Source organism: Mustela putorius, unplaced genomic scaffold (genome assembly GCF_011764305.1).
Source record: "Mustela putorius furo isolate JIRA1106 unplaced genomic scaffold, ASM1176430v1.1 tig00000145_pilon_pilon_pilon, whole genome shotgun sequence".
NCBI classification, from domain to species: Eukaryota; Metazoa; Chordata; class Mammalia; order Carnivora; family Mustelidae; genus Mustela; species Mustela putorius.
In genome coordinates this window covers 4,947,144-4,960,783 of record NW_025421294.1, presented here as the reverse complement: position 1 = coordinate 4,960,783, position 13,640 = coordinate 4,947,144, and the positions used below count along the sequence as shown (strand labels likewise).

The 13,640-nt window shown below is 37.3% G+C and overlaps 1 protein-coding gene across 3 annotated transcripts in view; it reads right to left on the bottom strand.

Moving 5' to 3' along the window:
• The window catches only part of SGTB (small glutamine rich tetratricopeptide repeat co-chaperone beta), a 45,549-nt gene that overhangs the window by 16,493 nt on the left and 15,416 nt on the right, over positions 1 to 13,640 (bottom strand). For all 3 annotated transcript variants that reach the window (XM_004764535.3, XM_013062475.2, XM_013062476.2), the window contains exon 5: positions 8,054 to 8,153. In XM_004764535.3, coding sequence (XP_004764592.1) covers positions 8,054 to 8,153 — 100 coding nt within the window. The remainder of the gene's footprint in view (positions 1 to 8,053; positions 8,154 to 13,640) is intronic.

Below are 13,640 nucleotides of genomic sequence, written 5' to 3'. Positions count from 1 at the left end.
GTAGCCCCTTGCCCACACGTGGCTAAACAGTGCATGTAATATGGTAGTGCAACTGAGGGATGGAATTTTTTATTTTATTAAGTTTCACTTACATTTGACCAGCTGCATGTGGCTAGGACCTACCATCTGGACAGCACCATTCCATAGGACATGGTAGAGAAGTGTGCAGAGCATGAACAGGAGATTGGGAAGGAAAAAAATTTAGAAAATCTTTCCAAAATAACACTAGCAGGGTCTTGAAGGATGGCTGGCAGCTGGCCAATTAAATAAGGTAGAAAGCATTCTAGGCAGTGCACATGAAAGCATGGAGAGACGTCTCAACATGTCAGCATGTCAGCAAATTTCACATTCCATGTGCATAGAGTAGAAAGAAGAATGGAGTAGGAAGAACAGTGAAAATAATGAAATTTTAAAAAGGAAAATGATGGGATGCCTGGGTAGCTCAGTCAATTAAGCGTCTGTCTTTGGCTCAGGTCATGATCCCAGGATCCTGCAATCGCACCACACATCAGGATTCCTGCTCAGCGAGGAGCCTGCTTTTCCCCATTCTTCAACCCTTCCCCCACTCGTGTCTTCTCCCTCTCAAATAAATAATCTATTTTAAAAAATGAATGGCTAACAACAGCAGCCAAATGTTTTTTAAATGCATAATTATAAAAGATCTTATGCATCATGCTGAGGAGTTTAAAGATGATCATATAGGTATTTGGGTCTAGCAAGAAGAAAGCACAAATTAGATGATTAATTGCACATTTTAGAAAGACCCTTTTGTCAGAAGACTGGAGTAGGGAGTGCAAGTGGACAGTGGAAACCAAACCAAGTTATGTAGCACTAGTTTAGCAAAACTTAAGAACCTGGACTAAAGGAGTAGTGATAGAAATGGAGGAGGGAACAAATGAGCTGCTGGGAGATATACAGAAACGGTAAACTGAGCAGAAGACACCCTGATCTCACTTCAGACACTGATAAAAAGAAAAGGAATAAGGCAGGGAGAATCAGACCCAGAAAGAGGGGGCAGAAGGGAAGAGGATGACTATGTTTCAATCTTGATAGTTTTAGCTTCTTCTTTTTTTAAAGATTTTATTTAGTTATTTGACAGAGAGAGAGAGAGAGAGTGAGCACACAAGCAGGGGGAGCAGCAGGTAAAGGGAGAAGTAGGCTCCCCACTGAGCAGGGTGCCCGATGTGGGGCTGGATCCCAGGACCCTGGGATCATGATCTGAGCCAACCTCAGATGCTTAGCTGACTGAGCCACTCAGGCGCCCGATAGCTTTAGCTTTAGATCATAGACTGCAAGCTAGGATCTTTCAAAATAGAACAGGCACCTGAACTTCTAAGGCCAGGAAAGGGAAGAGAATCTGGGCTATATTAAAATCTTCTGTGAGAGGAAGCCAAACACGTCAGTGTCTGAACTGAATATCAATGTGGCCTCTCTCTGCCCCTGCTGTCTGGTTATTAGGGCATAACTAATCAAATTCCAATAGAACCATACAGTCAGAGTCACCATGTTTTCTGACACCCTCGCCTTCTTTACCCTGTTAGAACAAGATCATGAATATAACCTGTGTTTTATTTTTATAGAAGACAAGGCAGAAAGAAAAATCACAGATAACTTACATCTCCCATACCATAGGTCATGCATAAATAAGTTAGAGCACTATGCTAGGTGCTTTATATATATCATCACTCCTCACAATTACCCTATGACCTGGTTAGTATTATCTCTATTTTACAGGTGAAGAAACTGAAGCTTGAAAGGTTAAGCGGCTGCCCAAGATCACGGAGCTAATACACAGCTGACCTGAGATTCAACTCCAAATTCCACGAACCAAGTTCAAACCCAAGTGAGCCTAACAACTACATGCTATTTATGGAGGTGGAGGAAAACAAAGGAAAAAACAGTGTGGTCTCTGTTTCAGTCTTTCTCAGAGCTCACATTGTTACTAGCAACCCTAATGATGCCTTTTAAACTATGTTCTCCAACTTAAAATACCTTCCCCCATGCTCCATCTAAGTTCTACCTGTCCATCAAATCTAGATCCATCTCCAATTCCCCATCATCTGAGAGGCCTCTGGACAAATTCTCTCCATCATGCTCTGACTCTCTCCTATACACCTTTAATTCCGTTTATTGTCTCAGTCATTTAACCATCCATCCACTCCAGAAATAGGAGACGGTTACGGGTAAAGTAATGTACTCAGCAATGAGGTTGTACAAAAGAAGTAAGAGTACTATTTAGGGATAGAAGACACAGAAAGTTAGCTAGCTTAATATAAAATATCATTTCATATTATAAAGTACTTGGAAATGTTTTAGACCTGTACTCAATCATTTGTTGTTTTATGTATACAAGTGTTAAAGTGAGTGTCGTCATTTCAATATCACTGGAAATTTCTTACAGTTCTTCTATAGTCCTCCATGCATCCAACAAAAATTGGCTGAAGTTCTATGAGGAACCGTGCTAGGTACTATAAGAGATACAAAAATATACAAGCTTCAATCTCTGCCTTTCTTCTGAAGAAATAAAACAAGTGTGAAAATAAAATAAGGCACAACATATGATAAACTGACATAAATGATATATATATCATGATCAGTGAGTGCTGGGAGTAGAGAAAAAAAGAAAAAATAAATAATGGGTTTTCAAGAAGGGACTCAGGTTCTCCTGGTACCTAAGCTGAACCTAAAGCATCCTTAGTATCCTAAAAGCTAAAACAGAAGATAAACTAGACGAGAAAGTCTCATGGTTAAGAAATATGCCAAGTGATTATTTTCTAACATATAAGAAAGTCACTTCTATAAAAAGAAAACTACATTTCATGCTAGCAAGTTTAATATATGAACAATATTTTGAATAGGAATAAAACTGTGAAAATGAATATCCAAAGAAATATTTAGATCTACTATTCTGGGCTTCTAATTCTTGGCAGCCAGCTGGCTAAGAAAAATGCAAGGGGTAGTTGGCAAAACTATTGAGATATCTACAACTTTACTGGGGTCTAAAATTTTTTTTAACCTCTTTTCAATATTTGTATTAAATATATAAATAAAGTTTTCTAATTATTTAATACTAAATTGCTTGCTCTATTACTGAAATCCTCAGGAAAAAAATACTATTTAAATGAAAAAGATGAGCATGATTATTGATTTCAACTTAATGACAGCTAAATGAAAAGCAAGCACAAGAATCTCTTTTAATCCAGTACTAGTAAACATAAGACTATTCATGAACCCTAATCTCATCTGAAGTAAATGATTTATTTAGGCTGCAATTTACCATATTCACAGTTAAAAGTGTATGGCTTACTGTGGTCTATAAACAAGCAATTTTCTGATAACATCTATATCTGTTCATAACATTTAGTGATACTATTAAATTTTTTTTCAAATATTTCATGTTAAATTAAAAATTTTCATGTTAAATTAAAACATAAATTAAATTAAAACATATCTCTGTCATCTGATGACAGAGAATAAAACACACAGCTTGCAAAGTTCATTTTGCACAAAGTACATGGATTTTTAATTTTTCTGGGCTAGATTATTAGGACACATCAATAAAGGGATTTTTTGGTAAAGGAAATGTAGATTTCTAGTATGGACAACTAACTTCCTTTTGGATCCACAAGGATCTTCCACAAATAATAACTATAAATTCTGGACAAAATACAAAACAAACAAAAAACCAAAAGCACCCAGGTGACCATAAATAGGAAAACGTCTCGGTGAACTGTGTACATGCCAACAGTAGAAAATGCCTTAAAAACAAGAACCAATGAGACAAGCAACAACACAGTAAATCTCAAAACCATCAACCTAAGCAAAAACAGTCACATACCTAAAAGTATATATGGTACAATTTCTTTTATGTGGAACTCTCAAAGAAACAAATCTAATCTGTAGTAAGTAAATAAAACAAAACAGAACAGTGGCTGCCTCTGGTCTTTTAGGCAACTGACTCTGAAGGGGCATGCATAATTTTCAGTAGCTTGATAGGGGGTTTTGTGTTACACAACTGTATGCATTTGTCAAAACTCAGGCAAAGTGCAGTTAAGATTTGTGTATGTTATGACTTGTATATTTTACCTCAAAGGAAAAAAATACAAAATACAGAACTCTATTAATGACATGCATGATAAAGTATTTAGGGGGGACAGTGTACTGATGGGTGCAATTTAGCTTGAAATGCATCCAAAATAAGACAGACTAATGAACAGAGGGGGTACAAATAGGTAAATAAACATGTGACACAGCAAATGTAGTAAAATATTAAAGGTAAAAATCTTGGTGTGGCTGAATATAAAAATATTTACTGTAAAGTTCTTTCAAGTTCAAAGTCTTTCAAAAAATTTAAGAGGACCTTCCCCCTACCCAAAAAAAGAAGATAAATAACATAGATTCATTCAGAGCAACTCCAGTCTAACATAATTTCCTTTCTTATTTTAACAGGCCTACTACCAGACTAGTAAATCAGAGAAAGACAACGACAACATATTTGGACCCCAATAAATTTGGGTCTTTCTTCATATTCTGATCAAAGCAAAAAAACTCAGATTGCATAAATAATAATGATAATATTAAATATATTATAACATAGTTATTGATATAATAAATAATATTTAGTTAATATAGTATATAATTAATGATATATAATTATAACATACAATTATATAGTATTATTACACAATAATAATACTGTTGTGTAAAACACTCTTTACTAGATAGCTTCCTAGTACTTCATATGTATTAACTATTTAATCTCTACAAAAGTCCTATGGGGTAGATACTATTATCCATATTTTGCTAATGGGGAAACTAAGGCATGCATATGGTAGGTAATTTGCTCAAGGTCACACACGTAGTAAGTGTCAGAGCCAGAAATCAGAATTCAAAAGAGTCTGGGTCAGAACCCCTGCTCTTAACCTCTTCCCTGTGATTTCTCTGTTAGTTGACTTCTTAACTGACATAATATATGGCATTCTTAAGTTTACGGATGACATGAAACTAGGAGCAAAAGCAAATACGTTACTTTACAAATTATCCAAAGACTAAGGATCATACACATAAGAGTCTATAACAAGATAAAAATCTATAGGGATAAAATAAAAGATTCTGCATTTGAGTACAGAAAACCAACTATACCTCCACTGACAGCACTGGTAAATAAATAGCAGGTGTTTGGCAAGAATTTGTCAAACGAAAATACAATTGAATGACAAAATAAAGAGAATGTGTGAAACAGAGAAACACTTTAATAAGCCAAAAGCAAAATATGAATTTAATAAATAATGCTACAAAATGCAAATATATAACTATGTTATCTAGAAGTAGGTTAAATGAGAGCCCTATGAGACTGTTGTGGTTAGGCAAATTCCAGAAATTCCATGTAAATTCCTAGGAACTACACATACAGATAAACTAGAACAAATTTAGAGCAAAAGTGCAGAACATAAAACTGTATTATCTGAGGTGTAACTGAGGAAGCTGCGAAAATATAATGTGGAGAAAAGAACTCAAGTGAACAGAGTAACAAACGTCAAAGTGTAAGGTACTATTATGAAAAAGAAGGATCATTCTGTAATTGCCCTCAAGAATAAAAATAAGAACTGTCAACTGAGATTAGCTACAGGGGTTTTGGGAAAACAAATTCAGTGTCAACACAAGGAAGATTTTTCTAAAGAAAAGGCCGGGGAGAGGGTGGCTGGGTCATGGACATTGGGGAGGGTATGTGCAGATGGTGAGTGCTGTGAAGTGTCTAAGACTGATGACTGACAGACCTGTACCAAGGGGTACAAGTAATACATTATATATTAAGACAAAATAATTTTTTAAAAAAGAAAAGAAAAGGCAAGGGAGAAGGGATGACCTCACAAGGGTATGAATACCCTAAACATGATATGGTAACCTCAATAAAAGATAATCTCTCCCAAATTTAAGAACTTACTATATAATATATAATATAATATATATATAATATAAGGCAATTTTTATATTCTGTCATGAAAAGTTCTAGATAACATTCACCAAAACACACTTGCAATGAGAAAATTTAAATGTGAAGGGAAAGGGCCACCTGGGTGGCTCAGTCATTGGGCGTCTGCCTTCAGGTCCAGTGACGGTCCCAGGGTCCTGGATAGAGCCTTGCATCAGGCTCCCTGCTCAGCGGGAAGCCTGCTTCTCTCTCTCCCACCTGCCCCTGCTTGTGTTCCCTCTCTCACTGTCTCTCTCTCTTTGTCAAATAAATAAATAAATAGATAGATAAAATCTTTTAAATAAATAAATAAATATGAAGGAAAAATAAGAAAAGTTATTTGTCAAGTCCACAAATGGGGAGAGATTTAAGCTTAAAAGCATCAGAAGAATATTCAAAAGAAAGGAAAAACAAACTTGCTTACACCAATACTTAAAAGTTTTACATATAAAAACATCAAAAGACAAACAAAAAGCTGTGCAATTAGGACAAATGGATTATATCTTTAATATACAGCTGTGCCATACAGGACAGCAGCCACAAGCTACATGTGGCTATTGCAATTCAATTAATTTAAATTGCTCTTCAATCGATTAAACACTAAAAATTTACTTTCTCAACTGCACTAGCTATACTGCAAATGGTCAAAAGCTACTCTGGCTAGTGGTTACTGTATTGAAGAAGGCAGAAACAGAACATTTCTATCACTGCAGAAGTACTACTGGAACTTTAACATATAAAACAGATTAATTTAGCTCAGGGACTTCACTACATAGTTAAGAGAAGAGCTGAGATGCCAATAGGCATCATTGTGCAGCAACCCAGAGATGAGGAACAAGAGGAAGCCATTACCATCCCTAAGACAGAGGACAAAGTGCAGAGTCCAAAACCCAATATCACCTGACAGAAGCTGGACCCATAGCAGGTGTGTTGGGTGGGGTCTGGAGATAAGAATGGGAAGCAGCCCCTGCTGGATAAACACCCTGTTGTAAAAAGAGAGGAAGGAATACCCCAACTTCTCTCCTCCTCTACCCTCCAATCTCCTGCCAGTACCCTCTGTGGCTGACCCCAGACAATACCCAGGTGACAAAGGAGCCTGGGAAATGCAATCTATAAAGGCCAGACCCTCTGTCAAAAAGGGCAGAAAAGGGAAAAAAGAACTATGAGGTCAAACAGGCTAAAGCCTGGCACAGGTACAAAGAGAATTTAAAGAAAAAACCCACAAATGCCCAACATCTGAAAAATGTCCAACCTCACCAGTAAGTAAATATAAATTCGAACAATTACTATTAAAATAAAAGTAATATTAAATTAACAACAATAAATGATAACTCAGGTACTTAGTGCTGAAAAGGATATGGCAAAAACAGATACACTCACATACTCCTAGGGAAGGAAATCAGTTTGCCAAATTTTTCAAACAAATTTGAACAAATTTGCAATTAGCATCAACAATATTTTTTTAACCAATTCCTGTTAAACCCAATGAAAGCAGATCCAAGGATAAAATCCAAAGTCCAGAATACCTAAATTTCAGAAAATAATTTGAGCAATAAAGTTGCTCACTACAGCTTCATCACATTGAAGAAAAATGAACAACCTCAAAGTTATCCAGTAGGTCAGCAGTTATGTAAAATTAAGGTACATTAAAAAAAATAATAATAAAATAAAATAAATTAAGGTACACTTATCCATTTATAAAAAAAAAAAATGAGTGCTTTTTGCCAGCCACAATGATAGGTACTGGAAATATGAAAAAAATGAAGAGGTAAAAATGGACTAATTTATATCCATTTATATAGTGTTTATGAAGAGTTTCAACATATTAAGGACATGTTTATGACATGGCTACTGAATACCAATGAATCAGAAATTGATTATACTCACATTAAACAAAATATGACAAAAGGTGAGTAACAGTGATTAGCTCTAAGCAGTAATTTTATGAGGTTTTATTTTTCCTTCTTTATACATTTCTGAACTTTCAAAATTTTCAAAATGAACTTTACAGTTCTCCTTCAGAGGTATTAATGTAAATGACAGATTAAGGACTTCAAGCCTGCCACAATAGTGCTAGTTTACCTGTTGCAATAATAAACCGCATTATTTGGATCCAGGTCTATTGCCTGTGTGTAACAATCCACGGCAGCAGCATAATTTTCCTCTTTCATGTGGTTATTGCCTGAAATAATCAATATGTACAGTAACTACAATATACACAAAAAATAGAAAGTCTGAAAGATAAATCTGAATCACAGGAACTACAATAATATGAAGGTCAACAAGATGATTTTTCTTTTTTTTATTTTTTATGTAAACTCTGCCCACGATGTGGGACTTGAAAACTCGGGCTCCCAAGATCAAGAGCCACATGTTTGGGGCACCTGGGTGACTCAGTGTGTTAAGCCTCTGCCTTCACCCCAGGTCATGATCTCAGGTTCCTGGCATTGAGCCCCACATCTCTACTCAGCGGGGAGCCTGCTTCCCATTCTCTCTCTGCCTGCTCTCTGCCTACTTGTGATCTCTCTCTCTCTCTCAATCAAATAAATAAATAAACTCTTAAAAAAAAAAAAGCCATATGTTCTACCAACTGAGCCAAGAGATGCCCCCTCAACATGTTTTTTCAATGGCACTAAGGGGTAAAAGTTATATTGTACTATACAGTTGATACTCCTCAGTCATCAGTGTGTTTGAATGATCCTAACAATGCAAAGTCATAAAACAACTAATGTTTGCATACCTTATGAAATCTGGGCTTCAGTGAGTTAATGCAGTAATTATGAATATCTAGGCGAAATCTAATCTCTTCTTACCTTCCTTATCTTCATCTCTCTCTTCTTTTTAGAGCTGCCCACCCCATTCCAGATACAACACCCTTCTCAATCATCATCTCAATCTGGATCCCTCTTCCAGTCCTCCCTGTCAAAACACACACCTGCTAAACAGTCAAGCCCTCAGAACTCTGCTGTGTGGGTAAACTGGTAAAATTAATCATGTTAATAAGTTATTGGCAGATAATATTTTTATGCACTACCCCTTCCAGAGATAAATTTTTAAAAGGGGATAGGTGGACATGAATTTCTACAAAGACAGAATTTCAGGTACCAGGGCTACCCCACAGGTACTAATTTCCAAGAAGGGCCTCTGCAGATACATCTGGAAATAATTTAGCGGGGTAACAACCAGCCAGTAAAATAAGGGATTTCCTGTGGCTATCTTCTGTATTCCCTGAAATGGAATGTGTCCTGCTCACTGATTAATAACCTCTGTTCAAAATCTAAATTTTAAAACACTGGATAAGAGGAAAGATTTACATCACAAAGGTCTGTATTATTCCTTCCAAATTCCAATAAACCAGAAGTTCTCCTATTAGCTTGGTCTTTTAACAGATCATTAGCTACTTCATAGGACGAGGACAGTACAACTTTACAAGGAACAGGAACAGGAAGATTAAAGGAAACACAGCTAGACAAAAGCATCTAAAATCATGCAAAAGTAGGGCATCTGGGAGGCTCCATCTGTTAAGTTTGACTCTTGATTTTGGCTCAGGTCACTATCTCAGGCTATGAGATGGAGATTGAAATCGAGCCCCTGCATCAGGCTCAATGCCTAAAATTCTTTCTCTGCCCCTCCCCACATCTCAAATAAATAAATAAATAAAGTCATGTGAAAAGTTACTGCACATTAAGAATCAGAAATGCATATAAGGAGTGACTATTAGAGACACCTGGGTGGGTCAGTTGGCTAGACATCTGACTCAATCTCCACTTAGGTCATGATCTCAGGATGTGGGATCGAGTTCCACATGGGGCTCTGCACTGAGCATGGAGACTACTTAGAATTTTCTCTCTCTCTCTCCCTCTGCCCCAACTCACGCCTACACAGGTACACATGCACTCTCTTAAAAAAACAAACACAAACAAAAACAGTGATTCCACTAATAGCTACATGGTTTCTTCCTAGGGTAATAAAAATGTTCTATAATTGTGGTAATGGTTGCACAGCTCCACGACTATACTACAAAACCAATGAATCTGTACACTTTATTTATTTATTTATTTATTTTTAAGATTTCATTTATTCATTTGACAGACAGAGATCACAAGTAGGCAGAGAGGCAGGCAGAGAGAGAGAGGAGGAAGCAGGCTCCCCACAGAGCAGAGAGCCCGATGTGGGGCTTGATCCCAGGACTCTGGGATCATGACCTGAGCCGAAGGCAGAGGCTTTAACCCACTGAGCCACCCAGGCGCCCCTTATTTATTTATTTTAAAGATTTTATTTATTTATTTGAGAGAGAGACAGTGAGAGAGAGCATGAGCAAGGAGGAGGTGAGAGGGAGAAGCAGACTCCCCGTGGAGTTGGGAGCCCAATATGGGACTCTATCCCAGGACTCCGGGATGACCTAAGCTGAAGGCAGTCGCTTAACTGACTGAGTCACCCAGGCGCCCAAATCTGTACACTTTAAAGGAGTAAACTGTATGGTATGCAAATCATAGCTCAATAAAGCTGATGGGTTTTGTTTGTTTGTTTTTAGAATTATTTATTTCAGATAGAGAAAGAGCAAGTGGGAGGAGGGACACACAGAGGGAGAGAGAATCTCAAGAAGACTCCCCCCGCCCTGAAAGCAGAGCTAAGGCAGGGCTTGATCCCAAGACCCTAAGATCATGACCTGAGCCGAAACAAAGATTTGGATGCTCAACCAACTGTACCACCAAGGCAACCCTCAATAAAGCTGTTTAAAAAAAATTAATTTAGATCCCCACCCCCCAAAAGTAACAACTATAAAACCTCTAAGGAAGCTAAGAGGATTACATAGTTTTTATGACAGAGCAAGATAATATTAACTACATGAGCCTAGGTACTTAAATAGGTTTGTTTCTCCTGTGCAAAGGAATTTTCTGGGTTATGTGGATTTTCTTTTTGCTCTTGGGCCTTTTCATCTTGGGTTCTTAGGGAGTCCTCTGGTACCACAGTGACCCCAAAAATTAAAACCAGAAATAGACACGACCACTTAACTCATGCTCTAACTAAAATCCACTGTGCTTATTTCTTACCACATTATCTTGAGGCAACGATGAAGGTGTTGGGCAATGACCAGAACATTCCCACTGCCAGGCCAGAAAAGCACTGATAGTAAGAGAATGCCTAGAAGACCACAACCATAGGTCCCTTCCCTGTCCATGATCACATGCTGAAAACATACTAAACCGCAGCCGTGATCATGTGCTCCCTGCTTGCTCTCTGGCACCTACTCCCCTAAACCTCTCCTGCAAAACTCCAGGGGTCCACCTTGCAGGCAGATAGGTGGGTTGTTAAGGCTTGAGCTGCCACCTCCCTCGGCAGCTGGTACCAGAAATAAATTCCACCTTTCTCTTTTCCAAACCCTCCTCTCTTGAGTTATTGGCTACTCCCACAAGAGAGTATCTGAGTTTGTTCCTGACAGTGTTGGCAAAACCAGCCAGGAGCTGTGCCTCTGACTGTCCAGTCCCTTTGGGGTTCCTAAGGACGGAGCAGGTGGCCCCAACAGCACCAGGGCTCACCCATTCTTTCCTGAGTTAGCAGTTGTGACAAATCATTCACTAGCAGGGTGGCACTGTTATTATCATTATTATTAATATTAATAAAATCTTTTGTATGTCTTTTCCTGTAAACCACCACCCCATCAAATGTCTACATACTATATGTATATATAAATTTACATATAGTAGCAGTAAGCCTAAAGTTACAAAACATCTAACGTACAAATATGCAGGACACAGATGAAGAAATTTGTAAAGATAAATATAAATGAACATTTTATAGCAATTTATGCTTTCGTGGTCCTCTCCTATAAAATTATCTCCTTTAATTATGAAGATGACCTGTAAGATATGCCTAGACTTTTGTGATGTGTGAGGAAATGACAGAAATGAAACCATCTTGGTTTTTTCTGAGCTTACTGTAGCTTTTCAGAAACCAAACACAGAAATATTTGAAAGCAACCTTTCAGGAAGGTACTAGCGGACTAGAAGCCTTGATTAACACAGTTAAGTATAACACACAGCCCGGAATAATCTTACACTTGACAGTCTACAATGGCCTTGTGGGGCTCTGCACTGGGCGTGGAGTCTGCTTGAGATTCTCTCTCTCCCTCTGCCCTTCCCTCTCATCTCCTTCTCACCTCCCTCCTCTTCCCTCCCCCTCCCCCCGGTACACTCAATAGAATAAAATAAAATTGCTTTAACTTTGTGTGTAATGTGTCTTAGATATGATAGGTCTTAAGAAAAACAAAGAATAAAAGCTTTTGGTTAAAGGCGAAAGCAAGAGCAGTTCAGTTACCCATGCTGGAACAGTAAATGACTCCTAATCCTCCTCTTACCAACATTCACTACATCATAGCAAACTGTGTGGGGAACACAATCTCCTGCAGAGGGAGTAAACATGATGGACAAAAATTAAATTTCAATTTGCTATCTATTCAATATCATCCTCATTGAGCTCAGATACTATAAAACTCTGAGCAAGAAAAAAAAAACACAACAGATTAAATTGTTAAAATTAGAAACTAAATATATGGAAAATGCATTTCTATCTGGATAGCCTAAATTGAAATTCTTGGTGGGGGAGTACTCTTGATTCAAATGACAACAAGGATCTGGTTGTTGCTTAATTTTTTATTAAAGATTTTATTTATTTATTTGAGAGAGAGAGAGAGCAGGGGCAGGGGGCCCTGCAGGGGGGAAGGTACAAGCAGACTCTCCACTGAGCAGGGAACCCGACTTGGAGCTCACTCTCAGGACCCCAGGATCATGATCTGAGCCAAAGGCTTAACTGACTGAGCCATCTAGGTACCCCTTGGTTGTTGCTTACTTTTACATGTAATGTATGAAAGACATCATTCTAAAATTTTAAGTCACTGTAGTACTACCATTTCTTAGAGAAAATAGGAAATGGAAAATCGAAAGCTGTGTATTTGTTGGAAATACAGAACTTTATAATGTAATCCTATGACAATAATCAAAGTAGTTAAAAATGCAGACAAAGACATTAAGATAATGTTATTTAGGATTACAAAATTATCCATCTAGGTAAGTAAATCATGGTCTTACAGTACCATGGAACACTATGTGGCCATTAAAAACAATGATATATGTATGTATTTATAAATTTAATAGAGAAGATAAGGCCCAAGGAATAGGAAAAACTTCCATATCTTCCATATCTTCCATTTTAGACATCAACTGTTGGGTTTTTTGTTTGTTTTTTTTTATAAGTAAACACCCTTTTTCGGTGTAAGGAAAAGTACAGAAAAATGGTTCTGAATCAATATTGTATAGCTTCAGAACATGGCATAATCCCTAAAACTCTCTGCCTATAGGACATGGAATTTCTTGGCTCTCATTCACTGCTAATATCAAAACTTCCCTCCAGCTTCTTAGTACAACTCTTGTATGTCTGACCTGACTCTCCTCTATAGCTTAACATAAATGACATGACAGAAAAATTGAACACAGATCCTCAACAGTGACTTATTAGCACCAAGAATGTTTCAAGAGCCACTATTAGAAGATGTAGTAATATAGTAACTAAATGTGCTAGCTAATACTTACATGCCATATACATGCATTAACAAATTTCAAAGAATTAGAAAACAGTAAATATATACAAGAGTTAAAATAATACTGAAAAT